At 35.9% G+C, this 27,347-nt stretch overlaps 2 protein-coding genes across 6 annotated transcripts; one reads left to right on the top strand and one right to left on the bottom strand.

The window, feature by feature from the left end:
- Nucleotides 1-190: 190 nt before the first annotated feature.
- srsf3a (serine and arginine rich splicing factor 3a) lies at nucleotides 191-11,021 on the bottom strand. Of its 4 annotated transcripts, XM_039689294.2 has the most exons (8): nucleotides 10,880-11,021; nucleotides 9,711-9,783; nucleotides 8,309-8,354; nucleotides 7,943-8,153; nucleotides 6,131-6,265; nucleotides 898-936; nucleotides 659-745; nucleotides 191-573 (listed from the first exon to the last, which is right to left on the bottom strand). In XM_039689294.2, exons 3-8 carry the CDS (start codon nucleotides 8,313-8,315, stop codon nucleotides 546-548), a joined length of 507 nt encoding a protein of 168 aa, XP_039545228.1. In that variant the 5' UTR covers nucleotides 8,316-8,354; nucleotides 9,711-9,783; nucleotides 10,880-11,021; the 3' UTR covers nucleotides 191-545. The 4 variants fall into 4 exon arrangements, with proteins under 4 accessions (XP_039545228.1, XP_039545230.1, XP_039545227.1 ...); XM_039689296.2 differs by lacking the exon at nucleotides 9,711-9,783; XM_039689293.2 differs by lacking the exons at nucleotides 9,711-9,783; nucleotides 10,880-11,021 and adding an exon at nucleotides 8,861-9,020.
- Nucleotides 10,004-26,997, top strand: fkbp5 (FKBP prolyl isomerase 5). Of its 2 annotated transcripts, none has more exons than XM_039689292.2 (11): nucleotides 10,004-10,111; nucleotides 17,475-17,607; nucleotides 17,808-17,952; nucleotides 20,890-21,032; nucleotides 22,520-22,634; nucleotides 22,724-22,880; nucleotides 23,055-23,145; nucleotides 23,515-23,598; nucleotides 24,613-24,798; nucleotides 24,892-25,131; nucleotides 25,822-26,997. In XM_039689292.2, the coding sequence occupies exons 2-11, from the start codon at nucleotides 17,491-17,493 to the stop codon at nucleotides 25,915-25,917; spliced, it is 1,374 nt and encodes a 457-aa protein (XP_039545226.2). In that variant the 5' UTR covers nucleotides 10,004-10,111; nucleotides 17,475-17,490; the 3' UTR covers nucleotides 25,918-26,997. The 2 variants fall into 2 exon arrangements, with proteins under 2 accessions (XP_039545226.2, XP_039545225.2); XM_039689291.2 differs by lacking the exon at nucleotides 10,004-10,111 and adding an exon at nucleotides 14,578-14,785.
- Nucleotides 26,998-27,347: the final 350 nt, after the last annotated feature.

Genomic DNA, 27,347 nt, shown 5'->3' with positions numbered 1-27,347 from the left:
CAAATATTTATTAAATATATACATGCATGTGTGTATTTATATATACAAAATAATTATACACACTACACACACATATATTATGTAAACACAAACTTTTATTTTGGATGCGATTAATCGTTTTACAGCCCTAATAACTAACGTCATTGCTAATCAGAGTGAATTGTTGAGCAAAGAGGAGTCATACAGTGAATTCATAAGGAAGTTTTTTTTAATGGAAGTACAAACAAAAAAAGCATACAAAATTGGTTTCAAATGATCAACAGACATGAGTTACTCCTTTCAGAACCTTTCACTGCCCAAACAGCATAAAATTACATTCCCGGCATTTAGGCAGGATGAAACCATTGCTACCCATAAAGCACAGATATCTTAAGTAAAAAAAGGATCCTCAGAATGCTATAGGGAAAACACATTTTAAAAAGACTTTGGGGCCAAAAAAAAAAAAAACTAAAACAAAAAAAAAAATCCATTATTTCCCATCATCTTGGTCTGTTGAGGAGGAACGCACAGACATGCTTTCTGACAATGCTGGACTTGAACAATTCTCATTTCCGACCATTGGATCGTGAACGACTGAAAAGAAAAGAAACAAGACAAATTCAATGAGCGTAATACTCCAGCTGTGTTAATACACAACTACTTAAAAGTATAAATTTACCTGCGTGATCTTGAGAAAGACCTTGAAGGTTTATAGTTTCTATCATTAGATAAAGACCTCTCTCTTCTCCTCTCTCTGGAAAGGGACCTATAAAAGTAAATGCAATTAAATGAGTGTTCGACATAATTACTCACATTGCTAAGGAATTTAAAGTTACAGAGCAATATCCATAAGAATAGCCATAAATATAAGTGATGTCAATACTTTTGTATGATTTTGAAAACATTTAAGTAGCTCACCTGCTCCGACTACGGCTAAAGCTCTGCCTCCTGGGAGACCTAGACAGAGATGCAAGATATACTGACAAGTCAGGGGTCAATATGGTCAAGAATATTCATGACATATGAAGCGCCACGCAATGACAATTGTAGTTTTTTTTTCCAGAACAGATAATAATCTGCCTTCAGTGAAGGTTTTAGGAAACCCATAATGGGTGAACCAATTTTTAAATCAACCAACTATCAGAAGCAGCAGTTCCATATCAGCCTTTTATTTGCCAAACCTCTGTGAACTGATCAAAAAAAGTTTCAGTGAGAAAACTACTGAAACAGAGGGTTATAAATGTATTGATTTGAAGGGGAGATACTCACTCTTTGGATATTGTAAAACAAGTTACCATAACAAAAAAAAAAAAGGTCATACCTCAAAACCACCAAATAAACAATTCAATGTCATTAAGCGGGAGGAAAAGGCATTAACTTACTATTCTGTTTTCAACAAGCTAGTTATGATGCAGTGAAGCTGAATGCTGATCAGGAGGGCGTAATTTGCGGGGAGATTTTGCCAGATGGTTGCTAGATGTTAACAGCTATACAGTAGTGGCTGAAGATGTCAGTTAGATGAGGACTGCTGAGGATATGTTGTCATGTAGACATTTGGGGAGGGGCATAAGACCCGTTGATTGGTAGTAAGTGTGGCGTGGTTGGCTTTGCCGATCAGGTTAACGTTGGAGGAGGTGAAGGAGCCTGAGAGAGGCATGCTCAGGAACCAATGGGCTGGTGGCCATGCTTGGAACATGTGAGCTGATTGGTGTACGCTGGTCACATGATGTTGAAAGGGCTAGTTGACTGACTCAGAGGTAGATGAGTAGAGGCTTGGTGATGTCTCTGAAAGGGGGGTGGGGTGGTCAACTTCATTAATATAAATAGAAAAATGACATAAAACCCAAACAATGAGAAGATTCTTTGGAAATAAGTCATGTGATCAGCTAAAGACAAAAAAAAAGGAACAGCTGGGCCCGGTTGCATGAAACCTCTTAATGGTTTGACTTACAAGGGGAAAACAAATCCCTGAAGCAAGGGATTTCTTTTAAGTGCGTTGCAACTAACGTCTTAAGGCCTGGGTATACTTCATTTTCCACATTCTACTTTTGAGTCATGCACAATTGAGTGTGGGAGCTTTTTAAAGTATACTCTTTTGGCCGTAAGTGTAGAAAGAGTGCGAGAGCCAAACTTTGATAGTGGACTGTCGTAGACGCACTGTCCATGCGGACACAAACATTGGGCAGCACGTTGACAGTGTGCGTGGCTGTCCCTCCTGATGACAAAAAACATGTCACATGGAGACTGTGGAACGTGGACGGCCAGTGTATACTTTGGGCTTTAACCATCATCCTTCCCTAAGTGCTTATTTTAAGCATTTTGCGATGGCATTTTTCTGGCAAAACAGGGCAATGGAGAAGCAGTTGCTATAGTTAAATCTTGCTCTATAATATATATATATATATATATATATTATAATGTGTAAAATCAAAATCTTCCACTATAAACAGAACAAAACAGACAACTGTCTTTTTATCATTTAATAAACTATACAGCTACAATTACAACTAAAATGTTACGGAGATTATTAAAGAGGGTCTGACAGACAACATAGAGCATCCTAAAATTCAAGCACATTTTTTCGATGAGTGTACGCACACAGGCAGTGTCCAGCTACATTACTGGTGGATGCTCTAAATCCTGCCGTGCAAATCACAGTTTTCCATTTAATTACATTATATTTGTCCACCTCCTTGTTACTTTACCCACGCATCGACGCCACTTTGTCTGTAGAGTTATTAAATTGACTTATTTTGCCGCCTTGAACTGAAGCATGAAAGTACAGAATGATGCGTCCAGTGTCTTAGCCGTGGCACACTCTGTGCCTAGTCCTGTGTGTTAACCGCTTTAAAGAGCACCTATCATGGATTTTTGAAAATGACTGTTCATGTAGTGTGGAATATAGCTCTAAGGGAATGAAAACATCCTGCAAAGATTTATATCTGAAAGTGCACCGTATAGACCATTTTGCAAGATGTAAACAACACTGGTCCACAAACACTTCCTGTTTCAGTTTGCAACCGTTTTCTTTATTTCACATGTAAAGAAAAAATCTTAAAGATGTTTGTTTAACGTTTTGATTCAGTTTTATATGTTCTGTTGGTTGTATTTTATCCCAGCTTTATGTAGTGTTAAAAAACTGAAACAGGAAGTGCTTCTGGACCAGTTTTGTTTACATCTTGCAAAATGGTCTATATAAAGTTATTGTCTTTCAAAAGTGAGAGTCGACTCTGAGTCTATGACATGAATTGTTTTTGAAACGAGTCATTAGCTGTTACATCGTGATGTAGACAGGTCATTGGCCGCTACCAACAACTGCGCGCGCATACGGAAGTGTAAACTTGAAGTGACGTTTAGAACACATTCAAATATGTTCTAGGTTGTTTCTGAAGGAGGGCTCAGTATCCAGTGTATATGGATCAGGTTCGTCCTCCTCCGAATCACAATCTGTAAGTAATGTTAATAATGTTTGCTGTAGCATGCACAATATAGTTATATTGTGTTGTGTGTGTTGTGTACACTCCGCGCAGCTTCTAAGCGGGGTAAAGTTAGTTTTGTTTTTGATATTCACCAGACATTCATTGAAAAATGGCAATTACCTCCTAAACGACTTAGCCAAATATGACTTCGGTCTATATAATAAGCACTGCCCTGCAAAAGCCGCTGCAATGTGAGTTTCGCCGGGAAAGCTTGCTCTAGACGGAGACGCGAGTAAGGGACCGTGTGGAAAGTGCACTTTTTCTGACACGTTTGTTCAAACACTATATACAATTTTCAACACTTGACAAGCTATCCTGGTTATGGGCGTTCCGTTGCCGAGAGTCTCTGCCTACGGTTTACCATTAACAACTGACTGGGTCATTTGACCAATCGCCGCAGATTCGCGTCACTCAAAGGAGGTGTTTGGGAAAATGAATCGTCGAACGAATCATTTGGGAGTCGTTGAGCAAATCAGTTAAAAATAAATGCATATTATAAGACAAATAGTGTTTATCCTTGCATGCACATTAAACTGTTTTTGGGAACTCCTAAAACAAAAATAGGAACATTTCAAATGCTATGATAGGGGCTCTTTAAAGTTCTAGTAAGAAGAAATCTAAACCAAAATGGACAAAAGACAAAAAAGCTATCCTGTTTTGGTCCCTTAATTTTAAGGTGAAATTATCAATAAGGACTTTGTTGCAATGCACAAAATAATTTTAAGGTGAAATTATCACTAAGGACTTTGTTGCAATGCATAACAGAACTTAAGGGAACACTTAAGTAATTAAGGGAAATAATACTTTATGACAGCCTTAATGTTCCTTAAGTGGACCCTTATTTTTTTTCTGCAACCCATGTTTCACTAATGGTACCCTTAACCTTATAAATTTGGGCTTTCTTAACTTAAGGGATTTCATGCAACCGGGCCCTGACCCCCACAGCAATTATTATTATAATTTTTTTTCAAATTAAAGAAATCTTACTATTGCACTGTAAAATAAAAATAAAAACATTTATTAATAATAATATTATTATAGTACAATATATAAATAAATTAATACAATTATTATTATATTTTACAGCACAACAGAAAAATACTAACATTTATGGTGGTCCTAATTTTTTGGCTTTCAAACATTAAACCACTGAGCTTTTATTTTGAAGGAAAACCACAGGAAGACCTAGACAACAGATTTATAAACGATTCTCATTACGAATTTGAGAAGACAGTTGGTGCATGTTGCCTTAAATTGCAGAAAAGCATTTAGCGCGAATTCGAAAAATGAACAGTGCCGTGCTTTGGCTTTACTCTGAAACATGCAGCACAAATGTTGTGATTTGATGATCGCATTAGGCCATATCACATTCTCACAGCCATGCACTGTCAAAATTCATTAAAAAAAAGGTTACCAGGCAACAGCCAAGTAAAATTTCAATGCTTAATTTCACTTGCATTCTCGCAGATGGTGCCGCCAGCTTGTGCAGCGCTGTCAGAATCAATTTGTGCATTTTATAAATGGGGTTAGAAAATGTGACATTTTGCAGTTTATTTAATATTTGTTTAAGGCTATTTCACAATTCCAATCATCAATGTAACCAGCCACATTTTTTAATCCCTCAGATTTATACAATTCACGTGGGTCCTACTTTTCAGGACGGAAAATCTAATAAATAGGGGGAAATAATACTCCAGGAAATCCGTGACTACAATTTAAGTAAATGAATATCCCTGATCAAACTTAATGCAGTCATTTAGAATAATGGACATCAGTTAGGGGGAATGAAGCTTGGTTAACCAAAACAACCATTGAAAACTTATCAGGGCAAGCATAGCGAGGGGAAGTTTTCGAATAACTTTCCCAAATTTATGAAAAGATGCTGGTTTGTCAGTCTCCACACCTAGACTCATGATTCTGCCTAAAGACTCCTTTTGCGCCGACGTCACAGTTACGTCACATCGCTAGCTGGAGGCAAAACAAAGTGAAAACTGGAGGCGGCCAATACAAAACAGCACAGAATCGGCTACATAATAAGGAGCTTAAATTACTTATTGTTATTAAATATAATCTTATTGTGTTGTTTGGTGCAAGAATTGATGAAAAATGAATATACTGTATCTGGACTTTTTATTTCTAGAAAATATTCACATGATTAAAATCGCACCGTAATAAATTGTCGTCTTCTCTGCCCTGGCTAGGCAGAACTGCGGATCGTACACAAAAGTCTTGTACAGGACCATTCAGCACATAGTTATAGGCATCTATATGCCCTCAGTCTCTCTTTACGATCAGTTTCTCTGGTAGGTGTAGAAGTCAGGCCACTCAACCGTGGTAACGTAACGTTAATCCTGTCAGATCATCCATGCATTTAGTGAGCGTGTGAAGGCTATGGGTCGGCCAATCTGGTTTCGTCTTGGACAGTGAATGACCTTACACATTAAGATAAAATCTGGATTCTCTTCAGTCATTGTTAAAAAAACAAGCAAATAAAACTTGCTAACTAGCATTAGTGAAGCGGCCAGAGGGATCGTTCTGCCTCCACCTAAGCTCCGCCCACAAAAAAACGTCACCATGTTTACCAACTGAAAAGGGGTCTATAACTGAATGGGTTTAAAATATAATGGGTCAAAAGTAGCTCAAGGTGATCAAGACAAAAATCAAAACTGTACCGGCGTCTAGCGGGTGGGCTGCGGCGTCTAGAATCATCACGTGGGCGGCGATTCCAAGAAGGGGGTGGTCCTCGATACCTTGATCGTTTTTCACCACTGGACATTTCAACTCGCACCCGACAACCACATAGTGTTCTGAAGACGACAAACAAAGGGTTATAAAAAATACTTTGTGGACAAAGCATGCCACATATTTCAAGATCATGCAGTCCAACCACTGAGAAAACAAAGCAATAAATACCAATTAGCTGTTATATTGGTGAAATTGTCAACATTTAATACTCTGTTTTTTCAGTATCAGTAATAAATAAAATCTGATTAAAAATATTAAAACAATAATTGTTTGTATATATTTTATACACATTTTTCATTTTAGTTTAAGTAATTGTGTTGTACTTTTATCATTTTTAATGTTTTCATATACAGTGGGTATGGAAAGTATTCAGACCCCCTTAAATTTTTCATTCTGAAATCATTTAAGTTGTGTTTTTATTGTTTATTTTTTCCCTCATTATTGTACACACAGCACCCCATATTGACAGAAAACACAGAATTGTTGACATTTTTGCACATTTATTAAAAAAGAAAAACTGAAATATCACATGGTCCTAAGTATTCAGACCCTTTGCTGTGACACTCATTTAATTAACTCAGGTGCTGTCTATTTCTTCTGATCATCCTTGAGATGGTTCTACACCTTCATTTGACTCCAGCTGTGTTTGATTATACTGATTGGACTTATGAAAGCCACACACCTGTCTATATAAGACCTTACAGCTCACAGTGCATGTTAGAGCAAATGAGAATCATGAGGTCAAAGGAACTGCCTGAAGAGCTCAGAGACAGAATTGTGGCAAGGCACAGATCTGGCCAAGGTTACAAAAAAATTTCTGCTGCACTTAAGGTTCCTAAGAGCATAGTGGCCTCCATAATCCTTAAATGGAAGACGTTTGGGATGACCAGAACCCTTCCTAGAGCTGTGTGTGTGTGTGTGTGTGTGTGACAATTGTAGGTTACAGTGTGACAAAAGCACAATGTAGTGTTTTATTGCAAGTATAAGCCTACAGAAATATAAGTAAACACTTTGCAGACTAAATGTTGTCCTGTATGAACAAAATGGTGGAGTATGTTTTTATGTCTCCACTGTTCAATCATGCCTGCGTGTCTCTCTCTCGAACACACATCGATCATGCCCGTGCCTCTCTTCTCTCGCGCGCACCGCCCTCCAAAAAAACTTCATGTAAATTACCCAATTGACCAAGAAAACAGCGATTGTCGCCGAAAAGCATCAAGTTTGCAGGTCTGGCGGTGACTGACAGCATCACAGTCTCCTAAAACATTGTGTTCATACGCACTGTGGTGTGTCGAAGGTGTTGAAGTACAACTCACGTAAAGTTCAATTGCAGATTTCATACAGAGATCGTGACAAAGAGGAAAAACAGCAGACAGCAGCTTTGAAGGGTTAGATCACCCAAAAATGAAAATTGTCATTTACTCACCATCATGCCATCCAAATCTGTATAAGTTTCTTTCTATTGTTAAACACAACAGATAGAATTTTAAAGAATGTTGGTAAACAGACAGTTTGGTAGCCATTGACTTCCATTTTTTTTTTACCACTATGAAAGTCAATGGCTATCATTAACTGTCTGTTTACCAGCATTCTTTAAAAAAATTTGTGTTGGACAGAAGAAAGAAACTCATAAGTGATCAAATTTTAATTTTTGGTTGAACTACCCCTTTGATCAGTATAATCTAATCTTTTCTCTGTTCTAAAGGACTTTGTTCCCGAATTTTAACAGATGTTCTTACCTTCCATCAAGTTCCCTCACAGCATCAGCCGCATCTCTGGCGTCCTCAAACTCCACAAAAGCAAAGCCGGGTGGATTTCTGGCCACCCATACGCTCCTCAGTGGACCATAGTAGCCAAATGCTCTCTCCAACTCAGTCTTGTTACCAGTGTTGCCCAAATTACCAACGTAGACCTTACAATCCAGTGGACAGTCGCGGCTTAGGGAAGGGTCTACGAGAGGGAAAAAGGTTTAGACAAGTAATTTCTATGTTCTGTATTATTAGTTGTCATACGTCTATCCCACCTTTTGTTAAGAAAAAAATGGCAATAAAATGGCACATAAATAGGGTGGATTTTAGTAAAAATGTAATAAAGACGTAAGTTACCTCCCATGTCTTCACCAATTCCGAACTAAACTCCACACCTAAAAAACTGCAAGAAATAAGACCATAGCGCCGATATTATAAATACGCAATCAAAACTGGTTGATAAAAGTATTAACTATTACCTTTAATGTGTAACTTAGCACAATCAAAATTGTAACTACTTAGAGGCTATATACATTTGGAAACAATGAAAACGCTAGCAGCTAGCATGCAACACTGGATCACTCACAGGAGTTCTGGAGCTAATTAAAATGTATATTTATAAGAAAAATAAAATACAAACATACAAACGATATTAAAATTGTTTGAAGGGAGCCAGTGTTTTAACATTCAAAGTCTAACTCAATTTAAAGCAAGCAGATTGTTACACAATACATTCATGTAGCTACCAAGCTAAAAGGCTAAAGCGTTTACAGGCCTACACGACACGGCATTAAAGCAATAACAGCATATCATACTGCTTAAATGAGCAAACCCGTCTACATTAATAAGTTATACGCGCATTATGCATTTACTCGAGGTAACTTAATAACTAAGGTTTCGTTTTCTTACCGGTAAATCAGCTTTGTTTCCGTTAACGAAATCGAAAACGCAGCACAGCTACTAAACACCTCGTTGCTAACGCGCGCTAAGTAACCACGACAGGCCCTCGCTCGCGAGCTAATCTACATGTAGCACTTCCGGTTCTCTTCATCAACACGGACGTCAAATGAAAAGCTCTCATGCCTAAACAATATAGGATGTGCGCTACATTTCTTCTCTTTAAACCGCCATCACACACCTGAGATAACAATATTTAAATGCGACATGGAAGTGTCTAATGATGATAGGTCAAGTATAGTTATAAATAGCCTACCACACCGTACATTTGTCTACTCGGCAGAATATTCAACATTGTTTTTATTAGTTAGAAATAATTTACTAATAATTTTAATATTTTTGTTCATAAATACATTTGTGTAGCCTATGTATATGCCTACTGTTTATATATATATATATATATATATATATATATATTCTAGGCTACATTGTTTATATGATACACACACATATTATTATTAGTAGTAGTAGTATTTTGTTATTTTGGTGGTATGAGCTATAATTGATATTATGACCCTTTAATTGGCAAAATATGGGGTCATACTTGTGTCAGATCCTCAATAACTCATTTAGGCGAAATCTAGGGGCCAAAAGTTCAGCCTTTGTTTTGGATTAAGTAAACACCAGGGGAGTTATGTAACACGGCTGCCTCGTATTCAAATAAAGAGCATTACGCTGCCTGCCTTTATTTTTGTCTCACTAGGCACAGGCAGGGTATGCATGTAGCCTATGTTTACATACCTCACCCTTTATACTCCATCTCTTCTGGGGTTTTGTCATTTATATTTATTGTAATACTCACGTAATTTTGAAACAGCATCCCATTGAGAAACCAACATATATTTTCCTCATTCTTATGTTCCATGTATATTTGTCTGCAAGACAATGTGAATTGATCTGTTACCACACACGGCACAGAATGGGTTTTTTTTGCCCAGATTAGTACTGCACATTCTGTTCTGTTTTTCTTCCTGATGACTGGTTAGCCTCTCATGAACCCTCCCTCTCACTCTCCAATAAAAGCAAGATATACAAAGAACAGACACACACACACACACACACACACACACACACACACCTTTGGTTTGACATTGTTGATAAATACTTGCACTCACATACAATGAAATTACACTGATAATAAATTTCATGGATTTAATGGAAATCTTATTTTTCAAACATTTCATCAAAAAATTCATCTTACAGGTAGAGAATACTTCTATATTATGTTTCATTAGAGCATGTAAGAGCACCATGACAAGAAGACCTTGGAATGCAGACTGTCAATGGGAAGAACCACAAGAAAGGGTTCACTCTTCTTCTTTAGACATGGTTTAATACAATTCATGATCTTACATAGACTTCCTATCCAACAAAAGCTGTTTTCTTCTGTGAACTAGTTGTACCCCCTAAATGTATCATTATTTGTATTAAAATATTTTTTGTTTGCATTTGAAGGGATATTATTGCACATTTATTATTGCAAAGTGAATTTGGTTGGAATTTGTGTTTGTGCCAAAGTCAAAAACTTAAAGAGAATGTTCTAAATGAAAAGATAAAGAGAAGACAAGAAACGTTGTCACGACAACAGAAAAAGCTGCATCATTTAATTGACAGAACCATATAGTGAAAAAAGAAACACAAGCTTGCATAAAACTATAATTCTTAAACTGCCAAGGATAAGCAAATGCATAGGCTATTTCATCTTTTTTATTATTATTATACTTTTTTTATTACCCAACCTCTTAATGAAATACATCATATACAAACATTTCCTGTTTTTGTCAAAGTTGCTTTATAGAATGCATGTATATAGAAGGTTATAAAAGACTATTACCTCTCGCTTTTTCCTATATACATTCAGGCGAATAAAAACAGTAATCCAAAACGTTTGTATTAAATGTAGTGGTTGTAGGCTGAAAACAGACGACGCGTTTGTCAACCAGGTTTGTCAAGTTCAGTACGATTTCTTACCTCCGTTGCGCAGATGAGTCAATTTTCCACCAGAGTCTCCACCGCACGTGCCACTGTGAACTAGAACATTTAGTTCTTGACGCACGGACCTATTGATCTGAGAATCCAGTGGATAAGCGAACAGGACTATTCTCTTGACTGTTACCAAAAACAAACAAAACAAAAAAAATCGACATTATTTGACGACCAGGTGAAGCTCCTATCACTCCTTATTGCATGCAGTTCTTTAATTCGCTTTGCACAATCCCCAGTATCATTAAATGTTGTTTAATTTATCATTGACGTGCATGGAGCCATGCAGCTGTAACTGCTAAAAGTATACAGCCAAATTTTGTTAAATTTGGTCATATCTTCCGTAAGATTGTATAGCCTACAAAAATAGGAATTATTTGAAAAAACTTTCATTTGTGCCATTATAATGTCTTTTATTTATACATTGATTTAAATAATCATGGGACCTCTTGAGTGTTTTGCATCACAGTGCAGATTATTGATAGTCTCACACATCTAAATCAGCGTGGTGTAATAGGCTACACTGCACGTGCCCTTCAGCAAGGGGTGGAAAAAGAACAGAGAAGTTGTACTTATGAAAGTAGCCTATATGGGTTTGTGAAAGTGTGATGCTCAATTTAAAGTCAGAGTCTAACCAAAAATGAGCCAAGATTAATTGCAGGCCTGCTTGAATATTTAAAAGTTAAAAAAATTGTATTATTATTTTAGTTTAAATCGCACCCTAGAACACACCAGATGCTTATTTAAACCCTAAGACCTGTCACTTTACATGTTTGTCTTAATTATAACAAAAATGTGCTCTGCAGATAATGGACAAGTGTAGTATAGCCATGTATAGAACAGTATACATTTTTGGACATATACCACTTAAATTGTGGAGGTATCTGATTTTACAACATTACGACATTGATTTGTTTGACGCACTAATTATTTATAAGCTAATTTAAACTCACACAATTCCCCTGTCCTTGTTCATGAACTTTTATTTTGATATTCTTTTGTCTTGAATTGCCTGTGTTCAGTTCCTGTGTGTTTAGCTCCTGTTTCCTTGGTTACCTTAGTTATTCATTCATTAGTGTCTTACCTGTTCCTCATCATGTGTATTTACTCATTTATCTTCTGTTCTTTGTTTTGTGTTGACATTTGGTTCATGATATTTCTTAAATGTGATTTAATCGTTCATATGCATCAAGCCTCTTTGAATCTGGATTATAAATTCAAGCCAGCACGTAACACACACATACAAAATAGGATATGATATGCTAATTAGTTATTCAATTTTTAATCTCCAATTTTTCAACTATGCTAATAAATTAAATCTGATTAATGCAAACATACCAGAAATTAAGTGACTGGTTGTGATGGGCCAGCACTATTCATTCATTCATTCATTCATTCCTTAATTGCTCTGCAAATGTGGGGATGTGTCAAAATTATATTCAGTGGTTAACCACAAGCAGAGGTTTTAGATCTAAATCTCTACCTAAAATATTGCTTAAATTAGTTTATATAGTGTAGTAACACTTTAAGAGTAAATACATTTTTCCTGAATGAAATTTGCAAACTATTTTCATTTCATTTTTTTTCTGCAAATGAAACCACAACGGGCTGTTTACCTCTGACAGAAGAAAACCTTAATCATATTCTGAATCACAACAAAGCCTTTAGTCAAGGATGTCATTTTTTTAATCACCAAATGCCAGTAGGCCTATATTGAAAACATGACCACAAATGTTTTTTTTTAACATTTAATTTCCATGTCAGAATCGTGGAGGAAAAAATGCTGATGATGAATTAAATTATTATAGAGAGCGATTTTGATCTGCTAGATGAACACGAACAGGAAAAAAGGTCAAACAAGTTTACATGGATGGAGTGTCCCCACTTGGACCTTGTTAGCAGCGTGACATCCTGATCTGAATCCTTATCCTTGAAAACCCCCCACTTGTTTTCTTGTGCCATCAGTACTGAGCAGTTTCACATTAAAAGCTCTGTCGCAGATCCCTGCTGCTAAGATACCAAACGGAGGAAGCAATCTACTCTTTTCCATGCAATAGCCTACTTTAATAATCATATAAGCTAAAGGTCTGCTGACATAACATTAGAGATATGTGACTTTAATTCAGTACTTTTTGGCACATTTGACTATGTATGTATTCTAAATATGTCAATATTACAAATCAATCAAATAATAATAAAAAAGAGCTAAATAGCGTTTCTCTGGAATGGATTAACATATCTGCAGAGAATCTTTAATAAACAGAGCCCATCTGTTCTGACACACATACTCTTGATTAACTATCCATCTGAAATGATTATTAAAAAAAACAGGCTTGAAAAGGGAAACCAATCCCTTTAAATGAAGATAATCATATGCCATTGTGTTCCTGCTGACACCTCTTGTTGCTCTGGTGAATGAATCGGGAACATTTTGTTACAGTTCCAGTCTGAGAGGTTTTTGAGGCAGGTAACATGTTGCCCAGTGCTGCTGTTATTCAACATTTGGCATACTAACTTTAAAGGTTGGATTTGAATATGAATTTAATAATTTATTAATTATAATTTATATTAAATCATTCTGTGTAAATAAAATCCAAATACAATTTATTGAAAATTCTGCATAGCTTTAAATGTCGAATGTTACAACTGTCTGGCATCATCTTCAAACAGAAAAAAAAAAAATCTTTACACACTTCAAAAATTAGTTTTGACTTTAAACGGAAATGATTACAAATAGGCTATTCTTTAATTAAAAACGGTTAAATGGTTACAATACAAAGTGAAATATATTTATTTAGCAGACAATAAATGTAATTTTACTGTAAAAAAACTATAATGTATGGAAGTCAAAAGTAGGCATATTACTTAATGATTTGAAAATGACATTGGAAATGTGAAAATATGATGTGAAAATCTATATTACATTCAACAAAACAATAGATGTAGGTTACAGTGTGTTTCAAAAGAAACAAAAAAGTTTCCATAAAAAGCCAAGAGAAAGGACAGAGACCATGGGGCATAACATTTGATTATATTTGATTCAAATAATAAAGTTTGATTTTGGTAACCAGTTAAACAGATTAAAGCTATTAATATTTAATAACTATTAATATTTAATATTTATTATAGACATGATTAATGGAAGCTTTCTGATGAACATTAATTCATCATGTGTTTTTTCATCATCACCTAGGCCTATAATATTATGGTAAGTGTAAAATATGTGGAAATGCATCCATTAATTACCATGTGTATTTTCTCCATGTATTTTATTCATGTATTCTTATCCATGTATTTTACCAGTCCATTTCTTTCAGCTTTCAATTTTACCGTAATTATTAGGCTATTATTTATTTATTTCGCAATGCATCATATCACTTTAAACCTACACGTTTTTAAAAATAATATAGTCGTGTTGTTCTTTCCGCGTATCGCTGTGCTCTGACTGTGTGGTTGTACATGCTGTTCCCAACTTGAGCTGTTCAGTCAGCACACAACGGGTTACGGGTCAGGGTGTCTACTAGGACACTGTGTTCTCATCAGCGCGAGCTACAGTACAGCCGGAACATTGTGTTACTTTGTGGACAGTTTCCAAGGCCTGCCCTTAATTTTTACACTACATTGCCCTCCCCCCGCGTTTACTCCTCCTCCTGTAGTTTCATTTCATTTCCCCTGTCCAAATGTCTCGTAGAGGCGTATCGTGTTGATGATTACTGGTGTGGAGAAGTGTAAAACACTGTCGGTAGAACATCTAGTACTCTCGCGCTGAGAGGGCGGGCTTATTCCTCTTTAAGCCGCTAGGCACAGGTTGTATTCGCCGGTAAGACTGAAGTTGTAAACGGACGGATATATGGTCAAACACATGAGAGGGACGGGCAACAAAAGGGAAATATTGTAAGTCTAGATTTGATGCTTGTTTTGTTTCTATATCCATCACATTTACTACCTTAAGACAGCTTTCTATGGTGATTATAATAGAAAAAGCCTGTTTTCTCATTGTGCTATGTATTTTCTCCTAAAACCAAGTCAAATATCGCCTTGTGACCTTTTATTGTAAAAATAAAATGAATGGATAAATCCTAATGCTGGAAAGAATTTAATTTGCATATTGCAATGTGTTTAGCAGCCTGTAGTTGCGTCTGAGATGTCTGAGATGTATGGAGCTAACTGAGAGGAAACGAATCGATAGAACGAAAGAACTCATTGAATTTATATTTCTTTACTTTGTATAGCCTACACAGTTTTCCTTACTATTTCACAGAGCCTCTTTCTCATGAATCCATCAAAGGCACAAAGACAAGAAAATGAGAAATAGGCTTATGTTTCTACATTTCCCTTTTAACTTTGAGATGTGACTCCTCAGGTTTTCATATTTTTGTAAAGGATGTCACTTCATGTCCCCTACTTGCCGTTATACCTACTATCACTGACCAGATACGGCTCAGAACTTTACGCTTCTCTGCTTCAACCATATTTTCATAGATTCTGTTTAACTGTGTAACTTGTTTTTTTATTGTAAATGGAAAGTTGATTCTTGTGACTTTAACAAGCACAGACAATCCCTTTTTGTTGTGGCATAACCACGTATTTAGGTCTGGGACGGCCGAATATGATGATTTCAGAATTTAACATTATCCAGAATGAACGTTAACCATCATCTGAATATTGGGGTTTGATTGATTTCCTTCATTGTCTACTTGAGTCACACCCTTGATTTCAGTGGCAGAGACTGAAAACCCACCATTCTCTACAGATAATTACATTTTGATGTTTACCATTTACGACAGTGTGTGTGTCATCAGTGTAGAAAGAGTTTGGGTGTCTGACAAGGTGATTAGCTAGGAATCTGTGAGTGCACGGTGTGCTTGAATGCGGACGGTATGTTCAAGGATGGAATGAGTCAACTGTCTCTGAAAGCTCATCTTTGTAACAGGAATGCCTGTTGCAATCTCCCCACACTGCGGACATCTGAGACGGAGCTCCAATAAGAGCTTAGAGAAGTCACACCACCTTTAATGAGTCGATCACTGGAGAGAAAGTCTTAAGGACAGTTGGCTGGAAAAGCATGAAGAGATAGCCTGGCATAGAGCCAAACAGACAATGACAGACCAGTATGAATTGAGATATAGACAGATGAGTTATCAAATGAGTGGTCAGTGAATAAAACAGACACGCAAAGTTAATAAATGCAACAATTAGTGAAGTACAGTACACAATTTCAGGCTTTTTATGCAAGTGCACATAATCTTTACGTTTTATGGCTGACTTTTAAGTAAGATCTATTAGAGGAACTTCATAAAATTTGATTCCAAGATTGATTTTTTTTAGAAGCACTCAGTTGTTAGAATTTAGGATCAGAATTGAGTTAAATTTGTTAACGTGCAAAGCAGAAAAACACACTAACAACACCAGAGACGTTTTTACTTAGCATTTTTTGTAGTTAATGTTTAACAACATCAAATTTGTTTCAATTACAGTGAAAAGGCTTCCAAAGCTGTTTCAAATTGCAATTGTTTTTGTGGCTCTCGTTGACTTACATGTTCACGGCCTTCATCTTAGGTTTTTAGACTAACTCGTGCTCAAAGAATGATACATTTCCACAGCAATGCTGTTAGCTAGGACGGTAGCAGACTATTTCTGTAGATGCGTCACATAGTCTGGACTCTTAATTTTCACTCTGATATATTCCCTTTCCAAGACATAAACCATAAACTCACATCAGTAAGGTGAATATTTGTGACGAATATATTATACTTTCAATGCAAAAATATATGTTAGGTACAATGATCAGTTTGGCACAGAGCTGTCTGCTTTCAAGTTAAGTCCCTGAAACAATAGACATGGATATTTCTGTTGTTGTCTTTATTTAGGCATGTGCTCTTATGGATTAATATAACTTTTCTCGAAATGTATACATTTCCTGTAACCTTCTGTGTTTTGTGTATTGAAACAAAAGGAAGGTCTTGGATTGAGAGCCTTGAGTCATTGTAATATCTCATCGCCTCAAGTAACGTGGACCGGACTGAATGTTCCCTTCTCTGTTCTGTTTTCTTCCCGTGCCTTTTTAGTTTTACTAGGTTTACTGACATAAATCTCACTAGACATCCTTCTCTAGAATCTGAACTTGTTCCAGGAACATAGAATAAAAGGAACATAGTGTTTCGTCGCACACGTACACAAGATTTAGTGTACACACACACACACACACACACAGGGACCAACTAACAATTTTTCTAGGAAGAAAAACAAAACAGTTAAGGCAATCTTGTGAAAAATGTTACAAACACAACGATACAATCATATGTGTAGAGTCACATTTGATTTGAATGGATAGTATTTAAGCTCGTGCTATATTTAACCTTTGAGATGTTATTATTATGTCTAAATAGATTTTTTTAGGTTTGATATAAAAGGACAAAAACATGCCAGTATCACATAAGAAGGATTACAACATATTTTTGTATGAAAATACCCCATATGAGGAAATTTAACTACAAACATTTGCATTTGTCTGAAGATAGCAGTGCCTTATAATATTTGTTTAAGATAAAAAAGTCAAATATTGTTTGTATGTTGTTTTTAGGGGATCACGGGTATGTATGAGTGGCGAGATGTCATCTTTAGAGGATATCTTTTCCACTAACCAGTGCCCAACTGCTGTCTTTACCTCCCAAGGCACAGATGTCACTACAAACGGTGACCGTGGAGTATGCAAGGTAACCCAGTCATTACTAACTATGTATCACAGCTGTTAGTTTACAATTTCTGTATAGTTGTAGCCATGAATGATACAGTGGGGCCAAAATGTCTGCAACCACTAGTAAAAAAACAACAACAAAAAACCCAACCCTTTCATTTAAAATAAATATGAGGTATAGTGTAAGGATGGATTGTTCACTTTTTTCTCCCTCTACAGATTGTGAAACAGCATGGTGTGGAGGGGGAAAGGCCGATGATTGGGGACAAGGTGTTTGTCCACTACACTGGCAGACTACTCAATGGAAAGAAGTTTGACTCTAGTCTAGACCGCAAGGAGCCTTTTGTTTTCAATGTGGGAAAAGGTAATAGATTTTATAGATTTATTTTACATATTTAATTTTGTATTTTTTTGTATTTAATTTTTTCAATTAAAAATGAAACATTTTTATCGAAACAAATACTGTGTTGCAAGAGAGAAATGTATTCTTTAATGAAAGTAATCCACTGTGACAAATGGATAGACAGATAAATCATTATATGTGCAATGCTATTATATGTAGATTAGCATATACATTAATTATAAATTTATTGGCCACTGTTTAGCATACAATTATTTGGCTCAACTTAATGCAGTTGTGGACAGTTCCACACATTGAATTTTGATAGATTTGTTAACTTAAATTAAACTGCCAACTCTACTCAAATACCTGAAGTAGAAACCCAAGCTTAACAGAGTAAGCCTTAATAAAATTTTAGACTAAAAAAGACTTTAGTCGTAAGACTTTAGATTAAAAGACTTTAGTCACATTACCCCCCCCACACACACACACATAATATACTTTATTTAAACATTTGCATTATGCAAAGCATCTTGAATAATCTGCCAGTTACAGTAACAAAACATACAGTATATAAATTATTAATGTAGTCCCACACAAATAAGTAAGCTTTTATTTTGCACTTTAAATCAACTACAACTACAAATTAAGTTCAAGAATTGGGCTGTATTAGTTCATTTTTAAGTAAATTAAGAAAGCGCCAAATCAAATATAATTTGTACGTTTTGTAATAGATGACATGTTTATTAAAAAAGAAAACATCATCTAAATGTCAATATTTCATTAGTACTCCGTCATAAGTGTTTGTTAAATGGAACAGTCATGGAATCTGACAATTTCATTCAACATTTCTCACTTAAAGGGTCACTTCACCCATTTGCATTAAGCGTTGTATCTTTAGAATATACAAATATTTTATATAATATTAGTATATTTTATTTATAGTGTACAAATATTAGTCATATTTTTGAATGGTCATGGTTTATTCCCTTATTTTCCCCTGAGATGGGAGAAATAAGGATTTAAGTGTTTTACTTCCTGCTTATCACGACATAAAAATCGTCATTTTGCGTCACAATAAGCAGGAAGTCATATTTCGTTAAAATCTGTATAGACTACAAACATTAGCTCATTATTATTCAAGGGTGTGGGACCAACTCACCCTACAGGCCTATTACAGATCAGTGGGTGGGGCTTCACTTATACTGAATCAATATCCGGCATCTTGTTTGGAAGCTAAGCTAACAAGCGCTGTGGAGATAGGAAGTATGATAATGATGGAAGAAACTAAACATGATATGGAAGAAGAGGATTTTGAAAGTCTGCTACTCAAATCCGATGTTCGTGGCTATATTTACGAGTCGCAGTGTAGTGAAGAGCAGCTGAGGCTGATGGAGGAACAGGAGGCGGCTGCCTGTCGCGGTCGAGGAGCCCGGACTGGGTCGAGCTGGGCGGATTGCTGTTGCCTGTACTCTTGCTGCGTGCTACGGCCTACGGACACAGAGTCCATCTGCTGCAGAGAATTTCAACAATGGCAATTTCTCCTGGAGGAAATCCCTGAATCAGAAGAGCACGGACGTTTGTGTTGTGATAGTTTCGCCTGACAGAACATCCAGGTATCATGCAGTAATTGACCATATAGAAATAAATACAAACGAGGAGTAATTCACTAATGAGTTTGCCAATGTAATGTGTACGGGGTTTGTTGTTGTGGGAAGGAGGCGGCAGGAACCGGCGAACATTTAAACATTTTAATAGTATAATGAACAAATACAAAACAAAAGTATGAGCCAGCAGCCCCTCATTGACGACTGCTGTAACGTTACACACAACAGAAACAAAACAACATAAAATCAGGCCTGTTTCTCTCTCGATCTGCCGTCGTCGCTGCTCATTTTATGCATTCACTCCTCCGTGAGAGACGCGAGACCGGCACGCCCCTCACAGGTATCTTTCATTATCACTTATGACACCGGCCTCGCGCGGCGCGACGTCCTCTTACTTCCCTCGCTCTCGATCATCCTGCTTGCCACAGCCAACTAGACATTTTGTGTGAAATGAATTTCAAACTCTGGTGACAGCTAACGTTAGCCTTGTAGACGAGTGTACTCTCTGTTTGCGCTGTTCTGGATTAGTGGGTGTGGCTTGCGGAGCTGTGCAATGCGGTACATTGTGGGACTTGTAGTCTTTTTTTATACAAATGCGCCCCTTGGTTACTTTCTGTCTTTTCTCGGTCAAGAGGGCACCAAATTAAAAAAAAACTTTTACATTTCGACTACATATATGATCCACTTTCAATAAAGATTAATGTTGCAATGGGTGAAATGCTCCTTTAAGGGCAGGGCTGAAAATCCTGTTTAATGATGTTTGTGGTTTAAGAGGTGTAATTACTGGTGTTGTTTAGACTTGTGGTGCCTCCCTTATTATCTGCTTTTTCTTTCCCAAAGAGGCAATTTGTCATAAATATGTTAACAGAAATGATTTGCTATGAAAATGAGCCACAAACAATTTTTTTGTTTTGTTTTTGAAATTAAAATACTGCACTATTCAGTGTTTTTCAGTATTTGTGGAGAATTTACTATTAAATATTTATTTATAATAAGTACTTTAAATAAAACAGATATATAAAAATAAGAAGTATTTACAGTTTAAGGTGTCTGTGTTACAGTGTAAGTATACATTTAAGTACTGAGTAATAATAATAAACTACTGTATTTACAATAATAAATAATAAACTAGTGTATTTACTAGGGTTAGGGTTAGGATTTGATTTAGGGATACTTGCATTCTGTATAATTTATAGTTATTACAACTGTAACTACATGTAACGTGTAACAAGGACACTGTAAAATAAAGTGTTACCGCATTTTACTGATAAAGTTATTTAAGTTACTTACATTTATCTTATAATGGCAAAACATTCACAATAGTATTGAATTCATAAGTAGTGTCTTCACACAGGTCAGGTCATCAAGGCGTGGGATATTGCTGTGTGTTCCATGCAGAAAGGAGAGGTGTGCCTGATGCTCTGTAAGCCTGAATATGCGTACGGTTCAGCTGGCAGCCCACCAAAGGTTCCTCCCAATGCCACACTTGTGTTTGAGGTAGGAACATCAAGCACTTAAAGTGTAACTTCAACGATTTTTTAACCCGCTTTGTTTTGTCGAGGTCAGCAGGGTGTTATTAACAGAACAGTTATCAAGGCTAGGTTTATAACTGAAAAATGTGTCACAGTTTGTCTACTTTTTAAAGGTCCCGTTTTATGCCCCTTTTCACAAGATGTAAAATAAGTCTCTGATGTCCCTAGAATGTTTATGTGAAGTTTCAGCTCAAAATACCCAACAGATCATTTTTACAGCATGTTTAAATTGTCATTTTTGGGGGCTGTTTTAGTATGTGCCCTTTAAATGCAAATTTAAAGCGACAAAAAAGCGACTAGCGACAATTTTAGCCACTTTTTGGACAAACCTCAATAACCTAATGTTGCCAGTACAGTCTTTCTCTGTCGTCACTCTCTCAAGCTGCATCTCCCCTGTTCAGTTAATGGCTGAGAGGAGCACACGGCTGCTGACAGAGGCGAATAAGCAGTGTTTTTCCACGGACTTATCACTTATCTGCTTTTCTTTTGTTTGATATTTAAAGAATTTAGTTTGAACATTTTCATTTTATTTCTATTCTTGTGCTTGTTATTACCCTAACACACTATCACAGAGCTTAGTTCATCCTGTTCTCTAACTCTCTCAATTCAGATAATGTTCCACATAGGTCTATAAAAAAATTAATCAGTATATTATAGTTACTCATTCTATTGTCTGACAAAAAAAAAGATAGGAAATGAAAACAGCTTTATTTGACATCCGCCTATATTAATAGAGCATTAATTTATAGAGAAAATACAGTAGGCTGACAGAACGCAAGTACGGCGTGATGGCGTCATTAATATGCTAATTAGTGTATGATGTCATCTAGCGACGTTTAGCGACTTTAAGGGAAGGCCTTAGCTACTTTCACTCCCGCTAAACATTTACTCTTTGTATACTTGCATCCGGGTACAATACAACAATATTATGACCAAAAGTTTACTGAGAGGTATTTCCTACTAAAGCAAGGCAGTATTTGATTTTGCGTGTCCAACAGCAGACTGGTGGGAGTGGCCTTGTGCATTATGGGTGTTGAAAATGTTCTAACTATTTGGCAAAAGGGAAGACAACAGCTTTTTGTCTGTTTTCTCTAGTCAGATAGCACTGATTTGACACTTTTTAAATTTTTGCCTTTCTACTGCATTGGCGACAGTGAAGTACCCCTGTAAATAAACGTTGGTTTTCATGGATTAGCTTTGAAAATATCTTGAAGAGTTTGTAGAGAATATGTTATTGGTGTTTCTTCTTTAGCCCTGGATACTCCTGGCTCTGTGGACATTTAGAAAGTGTTTTTTTATGTGACTTTAATATAACAAAAAGTTGAAATCTGGTATTTCTTAAAAATCATCCCCTGGGACATAAAAGTGCCTGACATTGAAGAAACACATGGTTATATTTGTCTCAAAGTTGTTACATTTAAAAGTACAAATGGTTTTGCTTCCCACTATTAGATAGAGCTGCTGAGCTTCAGAGGGGAGAAGATTACAGAAGATGGTGGGATCATGAAGAGAATAAAGGTCAAAGGTGAAGGTTATAACAGTCCAAATGAAGGGGCCACTGTCCATGGTAAGTCTGAGAATTATTAATATTCGTAATATGTTGCAAATCTTTGACAATGCGTTTGGATACAAATCTGTTTGGTTTCTGTGCCTTAGTACACTTGGACGGGTGGTGTGGAGGTCGGTTATTTGAGTCTCGGGATGTCACCTTTGTTGTGGGTGAATCAGAGGACATGGGGGTTCCTTTTGGAGTGGACAGGGCCATGGAGAAAATCCAAAAGGGCGAATGCTGTTTATTATACTTAAAGCCCCGGTAAGAATTGCCATTCTGTTCAGGTTTTTAAATATTTACCTAAATATTTAATTTTTATTAAGAGCTGGATTATTTGTTTGGTATATACTGTTCGGGAAAAAAAAACAGTTTATATAATAAAATATAATATGACTATCGCCATCTTAACTCAGTTAAGGTGTGTTATGCTTTCAGGTACGGTTATGGCAAAGAGGGTAAAAAAGAATATGACATTGGATCAAATGCAGAACTAGTTTATGAAGTGACACTGAAGGACTTTGAAAAGGTGAGATATTTCATTTTAGACCCATATTATTTAGTAAAAGCTTTCTGAATGCTCCCAAAGCTCAATGAAAGATAGAATGATCATTCAGTAGGGCCGCGCAAAAAAAATCAGAAGCTGCGTTAATTGCATTTTATATTTTTTATGCATTAAACTGTAAAACAAATGTATGTATGAAGTATATACAATATAAATAATAAGAAAGTATTTAATCATTGTTTTATTGATTTAAAAATTAAGTTTTCAAGCATGCCTATCTTTGAAAAAGGAGTGGAAAATACCAGAATACAGTTAAAGTGAGCCCTCTAATGTTCATAGAAAGAACTGACAGAAAACCTAAAAATACAACATTGACAATTCTTCATGTTTCAGGCCAAAGAATCCTGGGAAATGGACCTTAATGAGAAATTGGAACGCGTTGTTTTAGTCAAACAAAAAGGGACGCAGTATTTCAAGGTTTGTCAACACTTTTGTCTTTACTATATGGTTAGTGGTTACATGCCTATTTTTGCCTACTAAGTTGTTTTTATATTATAGACATTTAGTAGTTACTTTTATAATACTAAATATATAAAACTAATAATAAATGTTATTAGTAAGATTAATATATGCAGTGCTGGTCAGGATTATTAATACAATCAAAGATGGCTGTAAAAATTAAATGCTTTTTGCGACCTCCTTTTTCCTAGATAACAATAGAGATTTATTTTTGACAGCCATCTTTGATTATTTGATCATCATTACCAAGGGGGCAAATAATTATATATATGTATATATATAAATGTACAACATGTTGAATTTATAGTGTTTATAATAATATTGGTTATTTAGAATAATATATTATTCTATTTTTACACATAAATATACACATATACATATATATTGTCATAGTCTGTCTTGTCTCTGCCTGTTCACTACACTTCCCAGCATCCCTTGTCTACACATCTGATTGTCATCATCCTTGTCACCTGTGTTTTTGTATGATCATCATATGTGTCACCTGGTTTTGTTAATGTCATGTCTATGTTTAGAGTATTCGTTTGTACCGTGAGTTATCCTGCCTGTTTGTACCTGCCTGAAGTTTCTTTATTAGTAAAAGTACATTCTAAAAATGCTGGGTTGTTTTAACCCAACTTTGGGTCAAATACGGACAAACCCAAACGTTGGGTTAAAAATGTAATTGGAAAATTTAACCCTTTTTCTAGGGGTTAAATTAAAAATTGTCCCTTTTCTGCCTGCACCATGCTGTGACATATATATATATATATATATATATATATACAAACATGCATATATATACATACACACACATACATATATATATAGTATTCTAAATAACAATATTATTATAAATAAACACTATAAATTCAAGATGTTGTACATTTTTTATTTGAGCTCAAATCATCTTATGTTCTTGTTTTGATGGCAGCAGTCAGGTAATTGACATCCTTCTTTATACTGTGCATTCAGACTGGACTGTACAACCATGCTGTAATTCAGTACCAGCAGATTGTAAACTGGTTAGAGATGGAATGTGGTACAGATAAGGAGCATCTACAAGCCATCCAGTCTTTCCTCATAGTGGCCCATCTGAATCTGGCTTTGTGCTATCTGCGGTTGCGAGAGTATTCTCAAACAGTGGATAACTGCAACAAGGTAGAGTAAGATAACAGTGAACAAAAAAAATCATCTACAGTATGCGTCTCAATAGTTTTTTCCTTACCGTGTCATACTGGTTTTCATTACTAGGTAATGGAGTTGGACCCAGAAAATGAGAAAGCTCTATATCGGAGAGGTGAAGCGCGTCTATTGCGCAACGAGTTCAGCCTGGCCCTGGTGGACTTCAGGAAAGTTTTGCAAGTCAACTCCTTCAACCGCGCTGCCCGCAGCCAGATTGCCATCTGTCAGCGCAAGATTCGTGAGCATCATGAGCGTGACAAGAAGATCTATGCAAACATGTTCCAGAGGTTTGCTGAACACGATGCTAAGGTATTACACTAGCCTGAAGGAAAAGTTGATTCTTGACAAATTCATTCATGTTGCTGTTTTATGAATGCAGCATTAGAAATGTCTTGATTCTTTACTTGAATAAACAATGCCCTTGGTTGTACTCAACAAAGCTAATCTCATTAAAACAAATAACAATGCAGAGAGACTCAGACATAATCTTGGGGTAAAGCTTCTTGACATTTGGCAAAGTATTAGCCAAGTTAACGAATAAAATAAGTGCGTTTCATGTTGACTTCAAGCAAAATGAATGCAGTATGACTTTTGTGCTATATACTAAGTCTGCCAAAGCCCTGGAATATTTTTGTGTTAGGTAAAGACAAAAATTGTATATATCCCCCATTTCTGTAGATCTATAAATTAGTGTTTCAAATCAAGTGTCATTTTATTAGTTTTTTTATTTTATTTTGATATAGCTATTAATTTTTTTATTTATTTCAGTTTTTTTTTTTTTTTCAGTTAATAATTGTAGTACTTCAACTTTCGGTTTATTTCCAAGGCAGCATTTACAATTTATGTTTAAGTTAATTAACTAATACATATTTCAGCTTTATATTTCAATTAACATAAATGTTTTTAATAGTTTTAAAAACAGTAGTTTTAAAAAAAATAGTTTGGCCAAAAATCATAACTATTACTTAACCATCTAAAAAATGTTGTCTCTGTTTGTAGGTGGGCCGAATAAAAAGGAAAAAAGAAGAGAGTGGAATTTCAGATCAGAATAAACCGGGACTGAAGAGACCACGTCTCAGTCAGGACAGCTCCTAAAACTCCAGATGCTATTCAGGGGGCCCAAGTAAGGAAGGACAGGCTGTGGGGATGGCTGGCTCGTCCTAGACTACGTCATAAGAGAGGCAATGGGTTCGGGGGCTGGACGAGTCCTCTGTAAGCCTTGACCTCTGACCTCATCATCTCCCAGACTGGAAACATATGCTGGGACATATTCTAATAATTAGGTTTAAGGATATTGAGGAGCTGCAAACCTTAATGCCATTCCTACAAGAACACAAAACAAACAACAACAAAAACCAAAGCGCATAATTTAATGACCACCTGTAAACCTCTGCGGTGCACGCCTCAGCTCTCAGAAAGGCATTCATCTGCTGCATTAATGCGAAAGCATATGGTTTAATATTATATTGCATTATAGACTTGAATACAACCTAGTACCTTACCATGTACTGTAATTGTGCAGTATTCAGTGTAATTGCATCGACTTTGTGCATTATCAGATTAGGAGTTTACGTTTGCAGTGGTGGGGTGTGCACTGGAGGCTTGATGTTTTTTGTATTATAATTGTATAAGTGTGTATGATATTTAGATGCAAGTGACCATAGTGGATAGCTGGACCTAAAAGTGCAATCCTCCCTTTGGAGAAAACCTATTTTGTGAGTCTCCCAGCTGTATTCACAGGAGTCACAGCAGGCCCACATTCACAAACACACTTTTGATACTTCTGTGGGACTTGTGCATGCTTCTTTACTGCCTCCTGGGAACGTCCTAGATTTGGAACTATATTTACAGGTCAGTTTCAACCTAAAACCCGGTAGATATACTGGTTTGAAGTTCAATAGCTATATTTTTGAGCTGAGTTTCCATTACAGTTTGAAGTTCAAATGGTTTTTAGGGAAATCTTTTGACAAGATAGGAATATTTCAAATAACTGTTCTCTTAAAACCTACTTGTTCATTTGATCAAATATTAACTTGTGTGTTTTGCATGTTTTTCAGTATGTTCCCCATGTTTCAGACAGTTTTAATAATATTAATAATAAACAGTTTGTTAACTTTTTCTGTTTACCGTTTGATGCAGTACAGCAGGCCTGTCAATAAATCTTTGTTAAAGATGTATGTGCATTAATGTAGTTGTTTGTCAACATCTAATCCTCAACCTCATTCAGAAGGTTTGTAAGCAGGTAACTTCATGACAGCTTCAGTTCCCAAGCCTTGATTTATTCCAATAAATCCAAAAGTATTTTTTTTACATATAGGGTATGAGTGTGGTTTCTGAAATAAATGAATAACAATTGATAAATTAAACTTATTTATACAATACATATTTAAAATAAAATATTTAACTACAATGCTGGCAAATGTATATTACAATAATAAAGCGACACTGACTTTGGGAATTGCAGTATTAAATAAAATTAAACTAATGACCCCTAGGGGACTCCTCGTGACTGATAGGCCTACATC

The sequence above is a fragment of the Pimephales promelas genome, chromosome 8 (genome assembly GCF_988280905.1).
Source record: "Pimephales promelas chromosome 8, fPimPro1.hap1.1, whole genome shotgun sequence".
Lineage (NCBI taxonomy): Eukaryota > Metazoa > Chordata > Actinopteri > Cypriniformes > Leuciscidae > Pimephales > Pimephales promelas.
This window is presented reverse-complemented; position numbering and strand designations above follow the sequence as displayed.

Bases quoted from the DNA above. Each gene is read 5' to 3' on its own strand.
- srsf3a (XM_039689294.2), bottom strand. The intron at 6,266-7,942 runs GTAAGAACATCT...TGTCGTCTTCAG, and splicing joins GTGAGGGAACTTGATGGAAG to AACACTATGTGGTTGTCGGG. The intron at 746-897 runs GTGAGCTACTTA...TTACTTTTATAG, and splicing joins TTTAGCCGTAGTCGGAGCAG to GTCCCTTTCCAGAGAGAGGA.
- fkbp5 (XM_039689291.2), top strand. From the start codon at position 14,742: ATGGTCAAACACATGAGAGGGACGGGCAACAAAAGGGAAATATT. The intron at 17,608-17,807 runs GTAACCCAGTCA...CTCCCTCTACAG, and splicing joins GTGACCGTGGAGTATGCAAG to ATTGTGAAACAGCATGGTGT. The intron at 25,132-25,821 runs GTATTACACTAG...CTCTGTTTGTAG, and splicing joins TTGCTGAACACGATGCTAAG to GTGGGCCGAATAAAAAGGAA.